This window comes from Gopherus flavomarginatus, chromosome 1 (assembly GCF_025201925.1).
Source record: "Gopherus flavomarginatus isolate rGopFla2 chromosome 1, rGopFla2.mat.asm, whole genome shotgun sequence".
Classification (NCBI taxonomy): Eukaryota; Metazoa; Chordata; order Testudines; family Testudinidae; genus Gopherus; species Gopherus flavomarginatus.
The window spans coordinates 127,561,922-127,586,226 of record NC_066617.1 but is presented as its reverse complement, the minus strand read 5'-3'; the positions used below and the strand labels follow the sequence as shown (position 1 = coordinate 127,586,226).

The 24,305-nt window shown below is 42.9% G+C and overlaps 1 protein-coding gene across 1 annotated transcript in view; it reads right to left on the bottom strand.

Moving 5' to 3' along the window:
- Window positions 1–24,305, bottom strand: part of ABCC9 (ATP binding cassette subfamily C member 9) — a 108,749-nt gene that overhangs the window by 6,783 nt on the left and 77,661 nt on the right. Inside the window, exons 24-29 of the mRNA XM_050936372.1 lie at window positions 21,818–21,910; window positions 15,410–15,512; window positions 12,968–13,069; window positions 5,172–5,292; window positions 4,318–4,448; window positions 2,857–2,935 (exon numbers count right to left, since the gene is read on the bottom strand). Of these exons, the coding sequence (XP_050792329.1) occupies window positions 2,857–2,935; window positions 4,318–4,448; window positions 5,172–5,292; window positions 12,968–13,069; window positions 15,410–15,512; window positions 21,818–21,910 (629 nt within the window). The remainder of the gene's footprint in view (window positions 1–2,856; window positions 2,936–4,317; window positions 4,449–5,171; window positions 5,293–12,967; window positions 13,070–15,409; window positions 15,513–21,817; window positions 21,911–24,305) is intronic.

Here is a 24,305-nt window from a genome sequence, read left to right as displayed (position 1 = left end):
CATGCTGCATGATTGATGATGCCATTAAAAAGATAATTTAGTGTGAGCACTCTCAGATCTACAGCCAAATAGAGGAAGAGAGAACAAGAGGAGGTAATGTAGTTGTCATATTTTGGCCTCTTGTGGGCCCCCTGACTTCAGTTAGAGTAGGACTGGGTCCTTTGTTTCAAATTTATGCCAGGTTATTTGTGCAGTGCACTCAAGTAGCCATAATATGAAATATCAACGCACACCTAGAACTTTAGAAAGATTTATCTAAACTGAGTGACTTTTTCACAAGAGGTGGCTGAGTAAATTAAGAACATGTCCAGCTTTCAGGCATTTTAATCCCATTAGTGTCAGTTTCCATAGATCAGTGTCATCTAAGGATAGGGTAAGAGATGAATTACAAAGCATATTGTTCAGCTACCATAAGAGTAATGGGAACAACTGTATTAATCACCCTGCAGCCCCAGCAAGTCATTCCAATAAAGAAAGCTGCATGTAACAGCTGGAATACTCACTAACGTAAAGGGGATTTCATCACCACATCAAGTCAGTGAGCGTATGGGTTTCACCTGGAAAATTGTCATGTTGTGTGTGAGGTGTGGCAACATTTGGCATTTAGAGAAAAAAAAATACAGGCCAGATTGTGACTTGCTGTTCTGCAAGTAGGAAAGGATGAGACGAACATAAGAAGTCTCTCCCCTTAAGTCCATGAACAGGAGCCAGGTACAAGCTTCCCAGAGCACAGGAACTGTGGGGGGCAGGTGTATATAAGAGACTAAGATGAGGGATGTAGCCATCAGACTCAGTCTGCATTTGCACTGGGAAGTCCCAGCAGAGACACTGCCTCTGTGCTGTACAATTTCTCCTAGAGCTCTTGTGTAGCTCCACGGTGCTCCCAACATGGGGATGTGCCTAAACTGAACTTGTCAGCCCTATTGCTAATAGTTAGAAAAACCAGATCTCACCCAGGCCATGAAAAATGAATGGAAATTCCAAGCGGCCCATCTGTTATTGCCAGTTTTCCTCATCTTGTAGTTTGTAAGCCATAAAAGGCTATATCCTGCAAGGTGCTGCATGCTCTAGCCCTGACCCAGAGAAGCACATAAGCACATGCTTAACTTGACTGCAGCAGGATCACCCACATCCTTGAAGTTCAATGGGGTCAGGATTTCTTCCATACTGTTTAAAATATGATTATCTTACATTTTCACTGGGGCAAAATTAGATCACTGACCTTCAGCTGTGACAGCATAAACTTAACCACCTCTGCCACCCCACATGCAAAGTGGAGAGTCTGGGAAGGAGGAGACAGGCTCTTGGGGCCGGGGGGAGTGGGGAAAGAGGATTTGGTTTGACTGATGAATGGGGGAACATAATCTGGCAGGGAAAACAAGATGATCTGGGGAGGTCTGGGAAGAAAACAGAGGAAATGGGGATGCCTGAGGCCATGTTTACACTACCAGGGATCGACGCTGCTGTGATCAATGCAGCAGGGGTCAATTTAGTGTGTCCAGTGAAGACCTGCTAAATCAGCGGCAGAGCGCTCTCTGGTACTCCACCGGAATGTGAAGGGTAAGGTAAAGCGATGGGAGAGTGTCTCCCATCAATCCAACATGAGACACCACAGTAAGCTGACCTAAGCTACGTGAATAACATAGCTGGAGTAGTGTAACTTAAGTTGACTTACCCTGGTAGTGTAGACAAGGTCTGAGCAGGACAGGCAGGGAAGAGCAGAGAGGAAATATGGGAACTAGGGAGAGGAAGAAGAGGACATTAGGGCAGGATGCCAGAGAAAAGAGAGAGGGTGGGTGAAAAAAGAGTAAAAGAAGTGAACTCCCAAAGAGGAACAGAAAACTGGTGATCCTTGGTGGGGAGAAGCCACCATGGAATACAGGTGAGTGCAAAGAACTAACAGAATGAGGAAGCAAGATGGACACAGAGGATGAAATCCAGGTGAAATCCAGGCTCCACTGAAGTCAATGGGAGCTTTGCTGATGAGTTTAATGAAGCCAGGATTGCAGACAGAGAACAGAAGAGATGGGAGCAAAGTGACCAGAGACAGTCTAACGTGGGAGAGAGGAAGAGAGATGGACAATGGAGAGTTAAAGGGAGACTATGAAAGAGTCGAGCAAATATGAGAAGAAAGTCAATGCTTTCCAAAGAAAGAAAAATCAGAGATACTGGAAGAGTTGAGAAATAAAAGAGAAAGACAGGCAGAAAGGAGATATACGAGAGATGGAGAGGAAAAGATGGGCATAAACCTGTGAATTAAACTAAGAGCAGCTGATGTATTTATCCTCTCGTATCTGACTAGATTTCACGGGCAGACATTCTGGATATATAATCAGTTCTGGGTGAAAATGATGGAATGCCTTCGGAATAAGAGTACTGCAGGGGCCTCCAAAATCATCGGCATCCTTAGACAGCTTGTATTGTAACAGTGGGGAGCCACAATAAAAGAAAAATATCAAGAAACTGCATTTATTGAACACCTGTTTCTATTTTACTCACACTGAACCACGTTCAGTTCTGGCAGATGTCTAGTTTGTGGGGGAAAATCTATGGGCATCAGAGAGTAACATATTTTCTCTGCCCATCTAGACTCAGTACATTATTCTTTCAGACCATAGTACCAGATCCTAGGATGAGCTGAGCACTTCCTGCAGAACTGAATGCTGCTGCCAGAAGGTGCTCTGAATTTTGAAGAATTGAGTGTAATACACCTGATCCAAAACAAGTGTTTTGAGAGGACATTAAGCCTAGAAATAAGCCTCACATCTGCTTGCTTGCTTCTGAAGAACTGGAGTAGGGAACGGGGTAGCATTTTACAGCTATAATAGGTGCTAATGAGGATCCTTAGCAACTAACCATCAAATATGTCCACCATTCGGAAGAAAGCCAAAGACAATGATGATTTTCCACTGCCAGTGCGACCACAGATCCCAACCTGCAAAGCAGAGGAAATTGTCATTGCTCTGAAGTCAGTCTTGGGGAGAAGGGAATTATAAACTAAACTCACAGACCCAGTAAGGAAATGTAAAATTTAACCCATATTGATAAAAACCCCAAACCAACTTAAAAACAAAGGGACAAACATACGGCTGCACAGGATTTGGGAGAGGGTTCCGTAGTGTGCACTCCCGCAAGGAGCATTTGTATGAGGGCTGCTACTGATGCTGGGGAGCACAATGATGGGATAGTTATGACTGCCTACATTGCTAACAGATCCATTGGTGATGGGGACATGTATGTAACCATGGTCTCATGCTCTATTCACCAGTGCATTTCTTAAGGGGACATCAGGAGTGAATGTCTGCTTCAAGGTCCATGGGTTTAAGGTGCTAGATATGAGCAAAATATTGAGCACTCGGTATAAATTGGATCAGATGCTTGGTCATGGTGACTCTTGTTCCCACACATACAGGTTAGCCTGCCCACCAAGGTCTTGATTTAGCAAGGCCCTTAAACATGCGACTCACATTACGCATGCAAGTAGTCCCATTGATTACTTATGTGCTTAAATTTAGAAACATGCCTCAGTTCCTTGCTGCATCAGGGCCCGAGGGACTTCTCTTCTACCCACCAAAGGCAATTCAAAAAGGCAGTATTAAATATTTTATAGCCAATATAAAAGTGAAATATCTAATATCACAATAATTGCTGATGATGATGCTTCCGGCACTTATAATAATGATTATTATAATAATATAATTAATAGTTTTTAATATATTATATGGCATTATAATACCATATACACCGCTACCTTAATATAATGCCACCCGATATAACACGAATTTGGATATAACGTGGTAAAGCAGTGCTCCAGGGGGGTGGAACTGCGCACTCTGGTGGATCAAAGCAAGTTCAATATAACACGGTTTAACCTATAACATAATAAGATTTTTTGGCTCCCAAGGACAGCGTTATATCGAGGTAGAGATGTATATAATACATTCCACTTCAGGATTTCCAAGTGCTTTACAAATGATCAATAATATTAACATTTGCAAGATAGGTAAGTCTAACTCATCCTCATTTTACAGATGGGATAGAATGTAGTACAGATATGTTAAATGAGTTGCCCAGTGCCACACAAGAAATCTGTGAGGAAGGTGGAAATACATAGGTTCCCAACTTAGCCCTTTGCTTTAGCCACAAGGCCATCCTTTGGGTGCAGCAAAAAATGTTGGCTCTGTTTGCACATCTATATGTTCAAGTATTTTAGATGCTGTTCTTACTAATGGGCTATCTTTAGTGAGGAGTCCTCGTTTCCACAAATGACAAAAGTTGCTACAAAGGTATCAGCCTGAAGTGAGGATGGCACATTACCTTCTGTCCTGGTTTGATGTAAGCCTTGACATGCTTCAGAACAGGCTTCAGGTTATTTTCATATCGGACACACAAATCTTCAATCTTGATTTCCCCCTCTTGTGGCCAGTCTTTCGGGACTTGAGAAGGGTCTTAAATATTGACAGTGGACAAAGGCAAATGCTACAGCTAAGTCACCCTCATTGTGCTTTCCCCTTTGCCATGCATCCATTTGTAAGCACATTAGGAATCCTCTCTTTATTCTGTTCGAAAGGAGCTAGGCAGGACGGCACCTGCTGAGACTGCACCCTCCGCCAGTGCTGGAATGCAGCTGAGAACTGCAGCACAGGACCATTAGCACCGAGCTTCCCGATCTCAACACACAGGATGAGCGGGTTCGCTTGTGCGGTACTCTCGATGTTATTGAGAGTACACGCAGGTAAACAGTGGCGGGTTAGCCACTGGGCCAGCGGGGCCGGTGCCCAGAGGCCCCAGCCAACTGAGGCACCCTCCCCACCCTGATCCACTCCAACCGCCTGGCACTCCTTCTGGGGAGCAGGGGAAGCCCCCATGCCCTGACCCAGCTCCCCGACAGGAGCACCGGGCAGGTGTGGGAAGGCCCCGTGCCATGACTCCATTTCCCTGGCAGGAGTGCTGAGGTGGGGTGGGGGGAGAATGCAGGTGGAAGAGGTGGGGAGAAGCCCCTACTTAGTCTGGCCCAGGGCCCCACAAACCCCTAATCTGCCTCTGTATGTAAATAAGAATGGAATTTGGCCCAAGGTCTCTGTGTTTTTTGCATGATCATGAATGGAAGAAATGAAATGGGCTTGCTTTTATGGTACCTACAGAAAATAAAAAGGATGATAGTACAATACCCATAGTGCCTTCGTAATTCTCAGACTCCATAGTCAGGAAACTGTTCACTTTTTTCACTGCGCCCATCTGCACCTCCAAGTCAGCTAAATTTCTTACAACCCAGTTCAAATAGTTGGTTATCTGCATCACAGAGTGAGAAAGGGAAAAGATGTCAAACATGATTTGTCTGGTAAATTGTTACGCTGTTGGATATGGGTTTGATATGTTTATAGAAGCCTTGGGCCTGATTTACCGCAGTGGGCTTGATTTCAGTGGAATTACTCCAGGTTAAAATTAGTACAGTGGCATGCTAAATCAGGCCTTTTGTCTCCATTTTCCCCCATCCCACCCTCCACATTAATGTATCGTGTCCCAATAATGTAGTGTTCTGCACTGTTATCCCCATTTCGAGATACAGAAGCATTTTACCTCCAGCAAACTGGCCATTGATTTGAAGTACCTTGAGTTGTGGGTCCCCAACTTACGGTACCTAAGGCACCTTAAATTGGACAGCTAACATTTGATTTCATGAAAATTTCCTTACCGTTGAAAAGCCATTTTTTTGTCAAAAATAAGTTTAATTCTTTTTTTTAAAACCAGCTCTGTTCTTTTTCCATACCAAAATGCCTGCCTGCAAGAGAAAACTGTTTCAAACCCTTGCTGCCATAAATTATGGGACCCCTCCACCATCCAGCCATAAAGAAAGGGAATGTGGTTGTGAGCTGAGCCCCTGAGAGCTGTTCATGACCCCCAACCCATTCATTAGACCATTTTCCCACTCTTTACCTAAAGCAATGTAAGGACTGCAGCTCCCTGAGTTGTTTAAGTTATGGAAGAAAAATATAGAAAGCGGAGGACCATAGAAAATAAAAAGCTTTTCAGTTGGAAATAATGGGATTGCTGCAGTTTCAAGTGGCTATAGGCAATTCTCCAAAAAGGGCCATATTTTAGGAGTTTAATCAACCAACACTACACCCACCCACCTCACATATCATTTGAAGGCTTATTTTATGTACATTTACATGTGATATGACGTGGAGATGTCAAGTGGTTGCACAAGCCTGCAAATGAAGTAAAACAATGGTACCCAAAATGAGTGAGTCACTTTTTGCTACTCTGCAACATGCCTGTGACTACAGTTTTTACTGTTAAAGTTAATTTCAACACCTTAATGTGGTTATTATTGGTCAAAGCTACCACATATTGGTTTACCATTGCAACATGGATCGAAAAATGTGGATGATGAACTACTTCCTGTAGTCTTCAAGGGCCCAAGAGCATCTGAGCTTCTACAACTCCTTAGCTGTGCCTGTACCAGAAGAGGTTGCTGCACAATTAACTATGTCTGTTGTCTGCATAGAACTGTGCATATACCAAGGCAACCCCTACACCAGCTCCTCATTAACATCCTATTACGTTTCTGGCTGCACTTTTCCCCTCACCTCCTTCTCTATGCACTCCCTATCCGTGGCCCCACGAAGTCCCGGGACCTCCTGGTCAACCTCCTCCTCGCCCTGGCTAAAAAGGCCATCTACACGACCAGGGAGAGGAGGTTGGCCGACGGAGACTCCGGTGACTGTGGGGCTTGTTTCCGCTCCATGGTCCATTCACGAATCCGGGCGGAGTTCCTTTGGGTGGCGTCCACTGGCTCCCTTGACGCCTTCGAGGAGCAGTGGGCGCTGTCCGGGATTCTCTGCTCTGTGTCCCCGTCAGGTTCCCTTCTCATGACCCTTTGACCGCACTCCTGTCCCTGTTCTTTTATTAGTGGTCCCCCGTAATCAGTGGGTTCTGTGGTCCTGTGGGTCCTCCCCTTAGGCTGGGGGAGGATCCTTTAGCAGTGGGCAGGCTTTGCCCGCCCACTTCCCGGAAACCCAATAGATACCAAGGCAATGAAGACTGTGGTAACTCATGTACTCTCAGCAGAGATCATATGATGAACAAGATGATGATAATGATGTTGACTAGAAATGTCGCCAGTGCTATTACATTTCAATGAGACCTGTACCTATTTATTATTAGATTTTGCTTTACCCTGGTGATTGTTGTTGTGATGCTTTGACGTCACAAAGAAATCTAATTTTATCCCTTTAAATAATACACAGCTATATTAAACTAACAGAGAAATACAAATATTTCAAAGTGGTCATTTTAATATTGCTTTTTCTTGTTTCTATGGTAATGGCACCATTTGACAGCTCTAGGTCATACCTCATCTTAAAGAGGACATAGTAAGGTTTCAAATGATGTATGATATGTGTGTGTGTGTGTGTGTGTAGAGAGAATACATTTAACCAATCAAATCTGTGGTGTCTGCCAATCACCTGCTATAGGAACAGACTGTTGGAGCTGCACCACTATCTATAATATACCTGCCGTGACAGACCCAGGTCAGTGGGGTACAGGAATCTGGTAGAAGGCAATATACTGGTCACTGGATGAACAATTTTCTGTTCCCTGAGTGATAAGAGCAGGGGCAGCCCTAGAGCAGTCAAGAACCTGCTAGAACCAATTAAAACAGGTAAGCTAATCAAGACACCTGGAGCCAATTAAGAACTTTTTAGAATCACTTATGGCAGGCAGGCTAATCAGGACACCTGGTTTAAAGAAGGACCTCCCTTGACTTAGTAGGGTGTGTGTGCGTGCAGGGAGTGAGAAGGGCTGCTGCTGGAGGAGTGAAGAGTTCAAGTGTGATTAGGCTTCAGGAGGAAGATCCTGCAGTGAGGATAAAGAAGGTGCTGGGGAAGGCCATGAGGAAATAGCCCAGGGAGTTGTAGCTGTCATGCAGCTGATATAGGGGACATTGTAGACAGCTGCAATCCACAGGGCCCTGGGCTGGAACCTGGTGTAGAGGGTGGCCTGGGTTCCCCCCCATCCCCCTAACTCCTGATTGGACACAGGAGGAGTTGACCAGAAGGGAAGGTCTAAATTGGTCGGGGACAGGCCAGATCCCTTTCCCACTGTGGGGATTGTTCTCTGTTTCCCCCATGCTGGCCAGTGATGAGGTTAGCTGAGTGGACAGCAGGTTTGAGCCACTAGTAAAAGTGGCCAAACTGAGGGCTGCTGTGAATCTGTGAGGTGAGCAAATCTGCCTATAAGTGCAGGACCCACCAAGGCAGATGAGGAACTTTGTCACACTGTGTATAGGGCTTTTTTTTTTTTTTAGCAATACTACATATAGTTTTGTATAGCTACAATACTACATATAGTCTTATTTTCTGCAAAGAATGCCAGTAGCATATCGATATTGTTCTGTGATACATCATCTTCAGGTAAGTTTGTTAATGCAAAAAATAAAAACCAGCAACAGATATTACAGTTATAAAAGGGGAATAAAACATAATGTTAAAACTTTCTATTCAATAACACGGCTCTGGAAAATAAAATAAAAATACCAAATCCCTCCAAGGTCATCTGTTTTTGGGGGGGGGGGTGTAAACTAGTTTTTAGAGCTACTCAAATAAGAAGGAGATGTATTCATAGATTTGTTGTCAAAAATCTGACATGCAGTTTGGATTGGTGATATTCAAGCCCTTTGTGTTTGTTTTTTCCATCACTGTTTAGACAACTAGTTTCTGTTTATGGAGGTGCTATGATTTGTCTGAATGCCTGCATTCATGCATGAGCAAAGAGATTCATTGTTGGCTACATGTTTATGAAGAGGGTCTCAGCAACAGCAGCTGAGCTAGTGCTCTGGTCACTGCAACTCTAATTATTCTAGAGTAGACTTCATTATGAAGAGCTGTGCCTAACTGATGGGCTGAGGAGAACTAAGAGGCTAATTAGCCCGTTTGGCAGATGATGCAAAAGGCACAGGAAGGAAGTGAGAGAGAAGAAGCAGAAAGAGTGAGTGTGTATGCATCTATGCTCTCTCTCAGAAGCTCAGGCCTCTGTAGGGGTAAGGCTGTACAGTGTGTAAGGGTGGTGGAAACAAATATTGCAAATAAATTGCAGGAGGTGTTTTACTGGCAAAAGGACTCTGAGCTGTATGTGGGCTTGAACAGAGGCAGAAGCAAGCGAGTCATGCCATAAAGTTATTTGCAGGCTGATTTTTTTTTTTTATTCTCGCATTTACAAAATGTCAGTCATCCAGCAAAGAGTGAGAAAAAAAATAACATAAGTTAGGTGAATTTATTCTTAACCAAGAATGACTAAATCACAGCTTGAGGTTTATAAAATGGCTATGTAAAGTTAGGGGGCTAGATCCACACTGAGGTGCTTAAATAAGTAGCTTGACCTCGGTGGGAGCTGCTGGGTGCTAAGTAGGTTTGTTTGAAAATTAGGCCATTTATTGAGAAGCCTCAATACAGTTTTAGGAACTGAACTTTAGGTGTTCATTTCTATAGTGCTAAATTCACAGACAATCCATAGGCTGTGAAATAGATCCTATGAACCCAGAAAAGTGAGGAAATACCTTGCCGTTTGTTTGCAAAAATGAAAGCGGGATTAATCTGCCAAATAAAAAGTTTATGAAAAACAAAATTCCTAATTCCACTCACTTTCCACTGAACAAACACTGCTACAAATAATCGATAGAGTTTTATAGTAAATAGTTTGCACTGAAATAAGTTTTAGTGTCAATCAAGAGTCTTCAGCAGTAGTCAAGAATGTCAGAGTAATCCTAGGAAGAGCATGAAGGAATTCTCTTGCCATTTAGACACGTAACTTTGTTCAGCTTTCTAAGCTGGAGGTTTACTGTGTTTATGGAAAAACCTGCTGCTTGGGGAATTGCAAACAGATTTGATATAAAAGCCTGGCATTCAGAGAGCTTGGCATTTCACTTAAATCTGCATCAAGGTTGTGTAACTGCCAGGAACTTGGATGCTTTTATGCACTCGGGAGGGACTGGCTCTATGATTATGAGCTATGAAGGGAGCAGCAGTGTAAGCGGTCTGCTCTCATCCAGTTCCAAACATCATCACATTTGGGCTCCCAAAGAGAAACGATTGAAAACCTGTCAAGTGGGGTAGCCAATGATTGAACCACAGCCAAAGTTTTGCAAGTGATGTGCTGGGGAATAAAGAGGGAGGTAACAATGTAGAGATTATTTAAGAGGTTTTTTTTAAGTGTTGTCTCAAACTTTAGTTAGCAGCTGACTCTTTTTCTCATTTGTTTGCATGCATAGTGCAAATACAAAGTAGTTACAAACCTTGAATGGACATCTCAGAATTTCCAGATATCTTTGCTAACTAAACAGCATTAGAAGGAATTTTCTGAATGTGCTGTTAACATATTGGAGCAGTTCCTGGGCCACTGATAAGCCCTCTTTGTGCTGATACAGCAATAAAAAAGGGATTTAAAGCCACCTTTAAGGCTGCCACTGAGAATTCGCTTGCTGATGCTTCAGGTAGCCTACCACCAAGCCCAGCCTGGGTGCTAGACCTGCACCCAATTCCTCCCACTCTAGTTGGCTCCCAGCCACCCTCCCTAGCACGAGTGCTACATAAATGGCACACTGCAGCCTGCTTTCTACCCAGGGCTGGCTCTAGGTTTTTTGCTGCCCCAAGCAAAAAAAAGTTTGGCTGCCCTCACTCTAGCTCTGGGCTCTCCCCTGCACCTCCCTGCTGCCCCAGCCCTGAGCTCTTCCTCCCCCACCACCCACACCCCGCTGCCATCCCAGCTTTGGGCCTTCCCCTGACCCACATCCCCCTGCCATCCCAGCCCTGGGCTCTCTCCCGCTCCCCCACCCCATGCTGCCCCAGCTCTGGGCTCCCCTCTTCTCCCCCTACTACTGCCCCCCCCTCAGACACACACCCTGCTGCCCCAGCCCTGGGCTTCCTCTCCACCTGCACCCTCCTGCCCCATCCCTGGGTCACTGGTAACTTGCTCCCAGGATGGGTCATAACACAGACAGGATTGGTTCCCATATGGTTACAGAACTGCAGTAAAGTGGAACAATTTTCAGCTTGTATGATTGGAGGATATCTGGATGCATATTATAAGACCGTCCTCCATAAATGAGGAAAAGTTGAGGTATCTTTATTATTCTTTTGTTCCACTCTTTCTTTCTATGGGGAATTTGCCAATGCAATATCATTGTCTTCCTTTTAAACAAAAAACTTAAAAAAAAAAAATAAAAAAGGCAATGGCTGTTGAAATAGCAATTCCAGTCCTAAAAATCCCTGGGAAACATTTCTTCTTGCTCAATTTTATCTACTTTTTCTACAGCAAATTACAGTGGATCAGTACATTTGATTTGGGAGAAATGAAGTAACAGCTGCCCAAATTGAGCTTGAGCACTCCTGAATTTTGAGGTGTTCAAATCTGGAAGGCAGGTGCTAGATTCCCTTTCTGAATATTGGCTAAATCTGGAAAGGAAAAGTCAATTTCTGCTTCCATGGCTCAAAAGTGGAAATCCTCCTACATGCCTGGTACTGTCTCTAAAGCTGCCCAAGTCCAGTAGAGCCTCCCTTCCTTACTTTTCATTTTAAATTCTAGTGGGATCCATGTACCTCCCTTGCTAGGCTTCAGATAGAGAGGGGCACTGTCCATTTAGTCCACCCAATTATTTCTTTGGGGGCTGCAAGGTGAGGTCACACCAGTATCCCTAATCCAGTCTGGGGATGTCTTCTGAAGGGGATATCTGGCCAAAGCCTTCTACTCCTTGTTCCCCATTCACAGTGCCAACCCACTCTAGCAGTGAGCTCTCCATTCACAGCAACCTGCAGCATGAGGTTTCAGCTGCCATACTCTCTCTGCCTCCCTTTCCTGTTGGTAGTGGCCAAGGGAATGCTGGGAAATGTAGTTCTTTCCCTGCTCCAGGGCTGGCTCTATAGGCAGGGAGCTAACCAAGGAACTACAGCTCCCAGGGCCCCCTGTTGGTTCTCAGCTCCCAGGCTGGATTCCTGCTGGCCCTGCAAATGGGCTGCCTCAAGCATCTGCTTGCTTTGCTGGTGCCTAGAGCCACCCGTGTTTCTACCACCCCATCCATGAGACTCTTCCTCCTCCTGTGGCTTATTTCCTATCACTTCCATTAATTTATTCAATTATTTTTCTCTCAACAATATAAGAGCACCCATCCTAAGCTCTTGGCATACCTTGGGCATCTTTGACAATCTTTTAAAAATACACCTATCAACGGAACCATCTGTCACCCAGATCGAATTAAATAACTTTTGCTAAAACAAGAATTAACCAACCTCCTCCTATACACCCCATCAAAATCCCACCCTTTTCTTACCCATTTCCAGCCATCTCTTACCAAGGAAGGAATAAAAGATGGACCTTGTAGTGTGTATTGAAGGCTAACAAACTGTGCAGGTCCATAGACACCAAAATCTGCACAAACCCGCAGCCTTAATCTCCTTCACTAGTACACTTCACATCTAACCACTCCATTCCCAACCCTCGAGACTCCAACCCCAATCTTGTGTCTCGGTGTCGGGACTCACCTATACAATTCTGAATATAACAGTACTTAGCATCTGGTTGATCCCAAAAATGTGGAGACATCACCACTGATTTTGCAAGATCTGTTGGATCGTCATTTACAACAGATTTCACGTTACGCAGCTTTAACAATATTGTACAGTGCAAAACAAAGTGTACACAAGGGCTAGTATGCACTTCTAATTTTCTTTCTATCCTTGGGAACACACGGGTCCTGGGAATCTTTTTGGTTTTTAAATTGGCTCACAAAACCTGAAGCAAGTCCAAGTTGTCCTGAACTCACTCAGCTCTGGCCTGAATCCATTATTTTCAAGATTGTTTCTTTCGAGATTAAGAAAGTTGGAAGATAACCATGTATCTATATTTTTAAAACCACCTTAAATCTAGTAGATTGGTCTCAAGTTTCTTGATGTTTGTTTTTGGTACGTACCGTCAGTGCGTACAGGAGACCCAGGCCCAGAAGACCAGAATTGGACCCATAGGTGATGGACGTAACAGCTGCAGTGAGAACTATGCAAGCACCCAGATAGTCCTAAAAAGGAAGGAAGGAAAAGAAAAGATAGATCCTATAACACAAGTTGGACGAAAAGTCCAGTGACAAAATAAAGCCTTATGATATCAGAAAGCATCTTCTTCTGTACTTCCCTTGCCCTCAGTTCAGACATTTAAGTTTTCAGACGGAACCAGTCATTTTTAGTGCCCAACATGAGACACTTTGAAGGAGCCTGATATTCAAAGGACAAGTGCTTTCTGGAAATCAGACCCATTTAAGTGCCTCAAATAAAGCAGCAAAAAGCAGGCATCTAAAATGACAAGTCACTAAAACAACCTTCTTCTTTGAAAAATCCATTCCATCATAAAAATGACACTGATACCCCCTTTCGTCCCAACCCCCAAGCAGAGTTTTGATCCCAGACTGGAAGAAGTGCCAGAAACTCCATGAAGTAGACTAGGGACTTCACTATTGCTATTTATTGTATGTGGAAGTTCCTCAGTTACTAGAGTGATGGGGACCAGTATAAAACTCATGGATGGATGGATGATGGAAAAAAAGGAGGTATTTTATATTCATCATTTTAGCTGAAAATTTTACTTGTCCCATTTGGAGTGAGAATACTTCACCCAAAAGGTACAGTCTGCTTTCTGTTTTGTAGAACTTTAGATATTTAAAGATGGATAAAAACCTGATTCCTCACATTTTTAAAGAAGCTTCAATCCATCCTCTAAATTGATTATCCAAATTTTGCAGTTTGTGTCAGGACTTCAGATAAAAATGATCAACTGTAGATTTCTAGGTACCTGATGTGATTTGTGGACACAGTCATGTCATTGATACCTAAATTCTATCATCGCCACTGCAATTCTCCCATGCCATTTCAGAGTCAGCATTTTCTTTTGATTTTTCTCCTCTTTCTAGCCAACCATCTTTCCCTCTACGATTTGCAATGAATGCTGCTCAATTAATCTGCTTGTAGGAATGCTAACGTGAAGATGATAGTAGCCGCTAACCCAATCTCCATAGCAAGAAAGTGCATTTTCTGCACAGTACACTTGGGTCTCCATCAGCTATTGGAATAGGAGCTGTGCAGTCACTCTGAAACCCATATGGCTCTGTGTGATAACAATACCATTGCACATGGTATAGCATGGTATAGCTAGCCAAATTAGCTATTTCTTGCCTGCATTCTTCCACACAGTATTTTAAAAATCCCAAAGAGCTGATAGAAGAGAGATATTCAGCAAGTCCAACATTAGGAGATTTTAATGGAAATTACGACAGCTTTACCAGGGCTGGATTTTGTCCTTTAACTTCATCTTTCTTTTACTGGGTACAAATGAGGCATCACTGAAGTTCATTGATACTGTACAGAGCTGAACCCTGAGATCTTACTCAGAGCCAGATCCTGTCCAAAGTGAGAAATGGAGCAGAACTGCGCTGCCTCAAGGGAGTCCAAGGAGGCAGAATGCCACATGGAGATATCAATATGCAGGTGAAGTGTACCTGACACTAAACCGTTCCAAGGATGAAGCTTAGGCCACAGTCTCTGGCACAGAGGGGAATGACATGGGCCTGCCTGCTCCTTGGCCCTTCTTTGGAATGCTAAGTGAGTAGGGAGGGAGCAATAATTCTGTCTGACTCTTATGGAGACCATGAATATGGAGGGAGGCTTATGTCCCAGTCACTGAGAACTTACATCAGGGCCAAGCATCTGACCCTGTGTTTGGGGGCTTATTGCTGCCAAATCCCCACTCTTACTGAACCTCAGAACTGGGCCCTTACTCAGGGCCCACTTCTGCCATCTTTACTCAAGTCAAACGGTATTTTACTCCACAACTGGCTCTATGGACTTTGAAGGCTATCCTGGCAGAATCAGGCTATGAGTGAGGTCCTCAGGCCTGGGCACATCATTTGGGAAGTGCTTTGGGGTCCTGAGAGATGAAAGGTGGCATAAAAACCAAAAACAGAATTTTTGCAAAGTTGGCAAAACTACCGAAGCCCCTTTGAAAATAGTTTCCACTTGGGCAGGGCCTCAGATGTTGCACAGTAGTAGAACTTATTTCTGTGAACAGATAGTCTTATTTCAAAATTATGTAGAGATTTTCTGTTTCACTCTTTTCAGAACAATCAAGATCCCAACACTGAAGTATGAAGGAGCCTTGTATTTTCTTACCTCAAGCCAAGAAAGCCGAAAAAAATTAAAAAAAAATCTTGTTGCTATAATATAAACAACTCTGAGCTATTTTAAGGATCACTGTACACAAAACTGTTATATCTCATTGTGAGATTAATTTCAACTATTATCTCGCCTTGTGCATCAGGCAAAGTCTCTGTTTGCTTTCAAAACCATAGCAGGGACTAAACTGTACATACCGTCCTGACCTCCAGCCATCTGTTGGCAGCTGACAGAAACAAGTAGGCAATGTTGTTTGTGTCCGTCAGTTCCAGCATATGTTGTTTAAACCTGGCTTCATGCCTGCAAACAGCAAAGTGGTTACATTATAACACACATGCACAAAACCTTGAATTGTTCTAAAAAACCCAACAGCTTCCTGAACTTATGTCTTTTACCAAACTTAGGACAAAATTCTCCCCTCAGAAGCACACCTTACTCACACTAGGCAGTACCTTGTTCTACAAATGGTATCACTGGGTTGGGTTGTGGGTCAGAGTGCATGTCCATAAAGCATAGTAAGAATTCCTTTTACATCCCTGCACTGGTTAATCAGACCGGATGTGCAGCAGTAAGCAGGCATTATTTACCCACAACTGTTCACAAAATCAGGTGGATGGGGAAGGGAATAGGCAGAGCCTTGGCTTCCCTCTTCCTCCCAAAATGCTAATCAACTGAGATAACCCAACAGCGAATTACTACACCCTGGAGCAAGGGTGGAGCAGAGATTTCACATTTCAGCCAAAATCTGACTGAGAAGCCAACTGCATGAATCCTTCAACACAACCAGTGCCTTTCATGTATTAGGCCGATTGACACACCACCGCCATTCAACCCTTTACCTCAGCCATTTCCTCAGACAGCCACAAAATGTCCGAAAAACTGAATAATAAATCATTTCTAAATTACAAAAGCGAATGGGATGTTTCAGCTTCCAATTGGTTTTCCCTCCTCTGTAATAGCAATGGTGTTTAGAAATCAGTAAAATACTCAATAAAAGACAGGTAGATTATGTAAGCCTCACAATTACTCTTTGGGGGCATGGCCCACTTGGTGTAAATTGGTCTAGTTCCACTGAATTCAAGGGATTTATTGTGATTTATCAGAGCTCATCTGGCCTTTGGTGCTTGCCCAACCTGGCAGCCATTTCTTGCTTCACATACTACTTATTCAAGTCCTAAGTACTATCACTTAAAGAAATAGCCAAATTTCACTCAACAGCTCATAAACTGTTTTACCACTGCAATCCCTCCATTTTCAAAATAATTGGCATTTAAAAGTTCAGGACCTTGCAGTGAGAAGATTAGAACACTGATGATTGAAGGCCATCTTTGCTGTTTCCCAGTTGTCCCAGTGTTTTTCTTGGTTATATTTCATATTTTGTAACTGTGGTAGGCAAAAAACTTTCTGTCATAGCAGTGAGTGGGAGGGGTGAAAATACAGTGAATATTCTGCTAGTGTCTTTCTATTTGGCAGCAACCTCCATTTTCCTAATGGAAACTCTGACACACTCAATCTGTGTATTTTCATCCAAATTCAACTCATCTTCTGAACATTCCTAGACTTTTATCCTGTCAGACGACAAACAGGAAAGGTCACTGAAATCTCAATCTAATTTAACTGCGGTGCTTTGTGGTAAACTACTTGAAGGAGTTCATTATTTCATCCCGGTACATAATGAACTCAGAAAGTAGGGGGTGACTAATGGAGTAATAGGTAAACATTAGCTTGCTGAGAAAGCTCCGAGACGCTGGAAATGGAAGGCTGGTTTGACAGGGAGAAACAGATGAATGAAATGAAATGGCTTTGATTCTCACCAGGGGCTGTGGAAAATTCAAGTGACCAGATATGATCCTTCCAACCTGATGCTTCCAGCTTCTCAAGGGCTGCCCCTTGGTCCCTGTCATCCCCAGCCTACTTTTGGTTTTCTAAAATAAAAGGACTGATTCTGCGACGTGCTGAATTCCTCTTGAAAGACACTAAGCACACTTACCCTCCATTGAAGATAACATGAGGTGAGGGTACTGTACTCAGAAGGCACTCAGCACATTGCAACACTAGGTCTAAATTTCGATCTACTGTGTTAGCAGGTCATCCGGATGGATAAAACTTAGTACTTCATTTTGAACGCAGGGCTTTGGTCGCACTACCTAACATCTCTTCTGCTGCCAAAGCAACAGGACTTTTGCCAGTCCTGTAGCATCCCTCCCCATTTTTCTCCCAATCCACTGTTACTGTCACAGGAGCAAGAACCTTCACTGAATGATGGAATAGAGTGAGAAAACATCCCCCATTTACTGTGGTGGTTAGCAAATCACTGGTCTCTCACTGGCTGTGTGCTTGCTTGCTTGCCGTGTGCCTGCTCACTTGAAGTTTATAGTGTGGTCTGGTTGGGGGCTATGTAAACCTAGTGGCCTGCTAAGCAAGGCTGAGAGCTTTCTAAGGAGGCCCTGGCCTGCTATCCTTTGATCTCTAATCCCTTTAAGCTCTATTGATGATGGGGTGGGCTTAACTCAAGGGAAACGTATCTGCTCAATGCAGAGCAGCAGTCAGAAAAAGCTAACAGAATGTCAGGAACCATTAGGAAAGGGATAGATAATAAAACAGAAAATATCATAATGTCACTATATAAACCCATGGTATGCCCACACCTTGGATACTGAGTGCGGTTCTGGTCATCCCATCTCAAATAAAGATATATTAGAATTGGAAAAAAGTACAAAAAGGGGCAAAAAATGATTAGGGGTATGGAACAGCTTCCATATGAGGAGATATTATTACAAAGATTGGGGCTGTTCAGTCTGGACAGGAGGCTGAAGGGAGACATGATAGAGGTTGATAAAAGATGTGGAGAAAGTGAATAAGGAAGTGTTATTTACCTCTTCACATAACACACAAACCAGTGGTCACCCAATGGAATTTATAGACAGCAGTTGTAAAACAAACATAAAGAAGTACTTCTTCACACAATGTAGAGTCAACCAGTGGAACTTATTGCCAGGGGATGTTGTGCAATATAACTGGTTAAAAGACGAGAATAAGTCTGTCATCTCGTGCCGACAAGCTCCTGCTGACAAAATAAAACCACCCTCAACAAGGGGCGATAGCTTTGTCAGCGGGAAAGCGCAGTCCACATTGTTGCTTGTGCACACCATTGCTTGTCCACACCATTGCTTGTCATTGGTAAAATTTTTGTCCATCTGGGGTGTGTTTTTTCAGACCCCCAAGAGACAAAAGTTTTACCAACGAAAGTGCAGCATAGACATAGCCTTAGTCAAGATGGCCAGGGACACAATCCCATGTTCTGTGTATCCCTATATCTCTGACTGCTGCAAGTTGCAACCAGATGACAAAGGGTGGATCACTCAATAAACTGCCCTGTTCTGTTCACTCCTTCTGAAACATCTGGCACCAATCATTGTCAGAAGCCAGGATACTAGGCTAGATGGACCATTGGTCTGATCCAGTATGGCAGTTCTCATGTTCACGTAGGTTGGATATCATGGCATTCTGAATCCCACCTACCCAAGTCAGTATTTTGGATGGAGCTCTCCTTAGCTTATCACCTTACTTGATGGAAACAGATATACTGGGCCAAATTCTGCCTAAAGAATCTTAACTACAATGAAAATATCTGGACTAAATTCAGCAGTGATGGAAAAGGTGGTCTAAGTCAGTAGCTCTCAACTTTTGCAGACTGCTTTACCCCTTTCAGGAGTCTGATTTGTCTGGTGTATCCCCAAGTTTCACTGCACTTAAAAATTACTTGTTTACAAAATCGGACTTAAAAATATAAAAGTGTCACAGCACACTTTTACTGAAAAATGCTGACTTTCTCTTTTTACCACATAATTATAAAATAAATCAATTGGACTATGAATATTGTGCTTACATTTCAGTGTATGGTATTTAGAGCGGTATAAACAAGTCATTATCTATATGAAATTTTAGTTTGTACTGACTTCACTACTGCATTTTATGTAGCCTGCTGTAAAACTAGGCAAATATCTAGATAAGTTGATGTATCCCCTGGAAGACCTCTACATACTGCCAGGAGTATGGGACCCTCTTGTTAAGAACCACTGGTCTAGGTTCCATATTGGGTCTAATTTGGTCAAAAAGCATGTTTAAGTAGTAACATAGTGCAATTGACATTAATTTGGAATTCCATGGCTGTGCAAGATGAGTACAAATTACACTAATTTTAGTATTCGGTGGTAATCAAGTTAGGATTTTGATGGGGCCACTAGGGCGTTTCAGAATAGAATTTAGCCAAGCATGTTTAATGGAAATTGGAAAACATATATATGCCTTGGGAAGTCTGAAGAGTCCTCTTGGAATGCGGTTACATAGTCACTCGTTTTCTGTACCTTTTGTGTATATATTACATTTATCTACCTTAAAAAGAAAAGAGGTCACGTTTCAAACAAAATGACGACATTTTTCTATTTTCCATTGATAAGACCAGTGGCAGTTTCTGTCAATGTCTTGTACGTAAGAATGACTACTAATATCATTCAGCTCCTCAAAGTGGCTGTATCTTTTTTGATTCTGTGGCTTAATCTCATATAGTAATTTAATAATCATTTCATTATCCAGTCCAGCAGTGACCTTTTCTGCTTTCAAGCATGTTCTTGATCCTTCAGTGACCCATCCTTTCTTTTATGATTTAACATCTGCTGTTTGTTCTCTTATGATATGACTCATTTCTGGAGCACATTTGAAGTAAATCCAATTGCAGAGACAGTGTGCAAAGACATAACTATCATAAATGTAAGACTTCCTGCCAAGAAGGTCTACAAACCCATAAAATTATCTGAGAGGAGTGATGGTCCAGTGGATAGGGTACTAGTCTAGGACTTAGAAGACTTGCCTTCAGTCCCCTGCACTACTACATACTTCCTTACAAGACATCTTGTCTCTCTCTGTCTCTATTCCCCATCTGTAAAATGGGTATAATAATGCTTCCCTACCTTGCAGGGTGTTTAATACATTAAAGAACGTGAGGCACTCAGATAATGGGAATCACATAAATACCTAAGGGCTTGTCTACACAGGGACACTCAGAAAAATTAATTTTCAACATTTTTAGTTTAATTCAATTTCAAAGTGAATTAAGCTCAATTGAATTAAGGCCACTTTAATTTTGAGTAAGTGTGTCCACACAAAGTTTTATTTAAGTTTAACTAATCCTCTTTAAATTCACATCTTTTGTTAATTCGGATTAATTTTCCTGAGTGTCCCTGTGTAAAGAAGCCTGTAAGTATCTAAATGGATAGCTCATTCCTTAAAGGGAATGATCCTGCAATGGGAGTTCTGGCTGTACATATAATGCAGGATCAGCCCCCAAATGGTGAGCATTCCACTGAAATCTTGGCTATACATGATTTTTTGTTTGAACAAAACCTCTGAAAGTTTAAGTGCCACACACTGAAAAAGCTGTCATCCCTAATTTCACAGAAGTTCCACAAGGATTGATACTGCAAATTAGATGGGGTTTTTAAAAATCTGTCCAGGGCACCGAGAGCCATGGATAGGTGCCATTTCATTAGCTGTGTGAATAAAAATAAACAAATAAAATAATACAAATGCTCAGTCCTCCTTTTGCAAGATGATTTAATTATGGCACAGCAAAGACAAATGACTTGTCCAAGATCAACACTGAATTAACAGTAGAGCTCAGCTTGCTCCTCACTTATCATGTTAGGCCTGTGGTGTTGCCAATCCTCCTGGTTTCACTGGGAGTCTCCTGGAATTGGGCTCTATCTCTCGGAGGCTACTGATGCCAAAGCAGGATATTTTAGGTGCTAAAAGTCCAGTGGTGCAGTGGGGCTAAGGCAGGCTCTCTGATTGCTCTGGCTCCATGCTGATCCCAGAAGCAGATGGGACATCCCTGCAGCCCCTGGGGGCTGGGACTTGTGGCCAATGGGAGCTGCAGGGGCGGTGCCTGCAGTCAGGGGCAGCGCATGGAGCCCCCTGTTCCCCAAAGGGGCTGCAGGGATGTGCTGGACGGGACCGGCATGGGGCCAGGGCAGGTAGGGCGCCTGCCTTAGCCTTAGTCCCGTTGCACTGGTGACTGGAAGCCGCCTGAGGTAAGCAACACCCAGCCAGAACATACACCCCTCACCCCCTCCTGCACCCCAGTCCCCTACCCCAGCCCTGAGCCCCCTCCTGCACTGAAACTCACTTCCAGAGCTTGCACCCTGCATCTGCTCCTGCACCCCAACCTCCTGCTCCAAGCTCAGCCTGGAGCCCCCTCGCACACTCTGAATCCTCGGCCCTAGCCCAGAGCCTGCACCTCCTCCCACACCCCAACCCCTTGCCCCACCCCAGTGAAAGTGAGTGAGGGTGGGGGAAAGTGAGCTACAGAGGGAGGGGGGGATGGAATGAGTGGGGCAGGGCCTCGGAGAAGGGTCTGGTGGGGCGGGGCCTTGGGGAAGGGGGCGGGGCAAGGGTATTTGGATTTGTGTAGGCCTGGTGATTTTATAAGATGCCAAATAAACCAAGATGAGCTGCTCATTTAAAAACCAAACATCCTGATTTATTTGCAAGACTTGTGCACTGCTCTGAAGGATTAGGCACTGAAGAGTAAATGCATGTTTACAAACCTAAATGCTCTGATGGTGGTGAGGCCTTCAGCTGTTTCTGAGAAATGACAGAGTAAAGGTAGTTGGGTGCTGTCATCAAGCTCCTGAAGGTCCCTGTGATCAAGAGAAACAAAACAAGAGGTGTATAAGAAGCAAGAACAGGTCAGGACCAAGAAGCAAATGAAATGCAAACATTTTTAATGGATATTTTACTGTAGTTTTTTACAGTACACATTTTTATCAGGACTATACAACAATATATTTATATTAAAGGAGAGCTAGCACAGCAATCTCACATCTATTAGAATTTTGAAGAAATCCTGAATTGAAGCCATCTTTACTATTCTGACTTGAGGTCAAATCCAAACCTGGAAGGGATCTGTTTTCCAGTCCTATCTTGTTTCAGCCAAAATTTCACTGGAATGGCTAGTGTCACGATAGTTCCATCGTTCAAGATGGTAGAAATCTTGGAGATTCATGGAATTCTCATGAGAGAACTTTGTGAGATTCAGATGCTGTTGAATCTGAATCCAAACTCTTGCCCTAAGTCTGATTCATCATTGAACCTGAACCATGAAGCCTTTAGCCTAGCCTAAAATTAAGCCAGATGTGAATACCACAGGTAAAGTACATGTGCCTGTTTATCTGTAAGAATCCACATCCATTGGCCAATAATTCTTCAGAAATACCTTATAATGTTTGTTATTACTGCTATATATTGAATAAGAAAAACAATGCAGGAGTATAGACTTTTTGTTCTAGCACTGATGCTGCCATTTCAGTTGGGAGGTATAGAGCATTTCTATAGAATTAATGCCCTCTTCATTAGTCAGTCAGATTTCCTCAATCAGTCATTGAGTAATAACCCACTCAAATAATCCATTTGAGGGTATAGGCCTACAAATCCACTTTCTTGCAACTAGAATGTTTGCTCCAACATAGAGACAAATTTTGTCCTCAGATAGACATAAAACTCCCACTGTAGTAATTGGGAATAGCACATGTATGTTTGACTATGGGTCAAAGCATTTGATATTTACCCTCCTTAATAAAATTCTACTGTGTTGGTGTATTTTGATAGATAATCTATCAACAGCTTACTCTTCGGTACTGAATGTTATTCCATGGAGAGGCAAATTTGATGCCTGTGTTTGGATAATAAATACGCTGCAGTATGACCAATTTATAATGGAAAATATAAAGTAATTTTGGGGGAATGTAGTGGGAAACATTATAAGGGGTGAAAGTGTTACAGGAAATACCACAAATACTTATGTTCCTAAAACTTAATGGAGATCATGTGCCCAGATAGGACGCCAGGGTAAGTGCTGTTTGAATACACGCTCAAGCTATTCTTTCGCAGTTTGTTTCACATGAATGACTTTTATCGATACAATAGTATTCCTCCAGCCTCATTTCTATTGTAAAGCACAAGAAAACAGATCTTCTAACTAGGGATTAAATGGAGTTCAAAATATATAATAAAAGATGTCTCTTGCTGACCCAAAGTTTCAGAACTGTGCACGAAAAAGAATGTATAGTTACACGAATGCCCACCATCTGCACCTGCAATGCCCAGTGAATACGCATGGGTCAAGAGACTTGGGCACATAGTGCATGTAACATCTCCCCTGCTTGTGCACAGGAACTAGTAGTGCATGTGGGAAAATTGGGTGCACTCAATATTGAAAATCTGGGCCAGCATGTGATTTTGCTCCCTTATATAAAACTATGGGAAGAAACCAGAGCTTTGAATTAGACATGCACCATCCCACTTAATCCATTGCTTTATTTCTTTGAGGTAGGAATGGCCAAGTCATATCTTTCTATACTACAATGTTATATATTAATTTGAAACCACTATTACCACTAATTTGCTTGTGATTCTCAGTTAAGAATGCCATTTGAATTTACTGGAATCTTTAAAGAGGCTGGGGCATATAAAGGAAAAGCAGTAGCCTCTCTGTAGCTAAGGTTGCTACCAAGTTCCATTATAAATTATTATGGGGGCCTAGTATAAAAACACAGTGAGTGACAGCCCTGTCTCTGAAAAGTTTAAATAAGACAAGACAGATAAAGGGAAAAATGGGCACAGAGAGCTCAAGAAACTCACACGAGACACACTCACAGAGCAGGTCAGTGAAAGAGTTAGGAATGGAAGCCAGATCTCCTGTCGCCCAGTCAAGTGCACTACCCACTAGAAAACACTGTCTCCACACTACCTATTTTAGTGCCCTTTACAACTTTGGTTTGGAAAATTGGCAGGGGAAGGAAAACATTTCTGCAGCATGTAATGGAAATTCATCAAATTGCTTTTGAATTACAGATCATTATAAATTTACCCTGATTCAAAAATTTGCTATCAACATTTTCATATTGATAATTCTCTTTGAAAACTCATGTGCTGCCTAAAGCTGAAGAAAATAGGTTACAATTAATCAAAGCTTTTATCAGTTTTTGTTGTGGATAATTTTGAGGCTCGGTCCTGCTCCACTGATTTTAGCGGGTG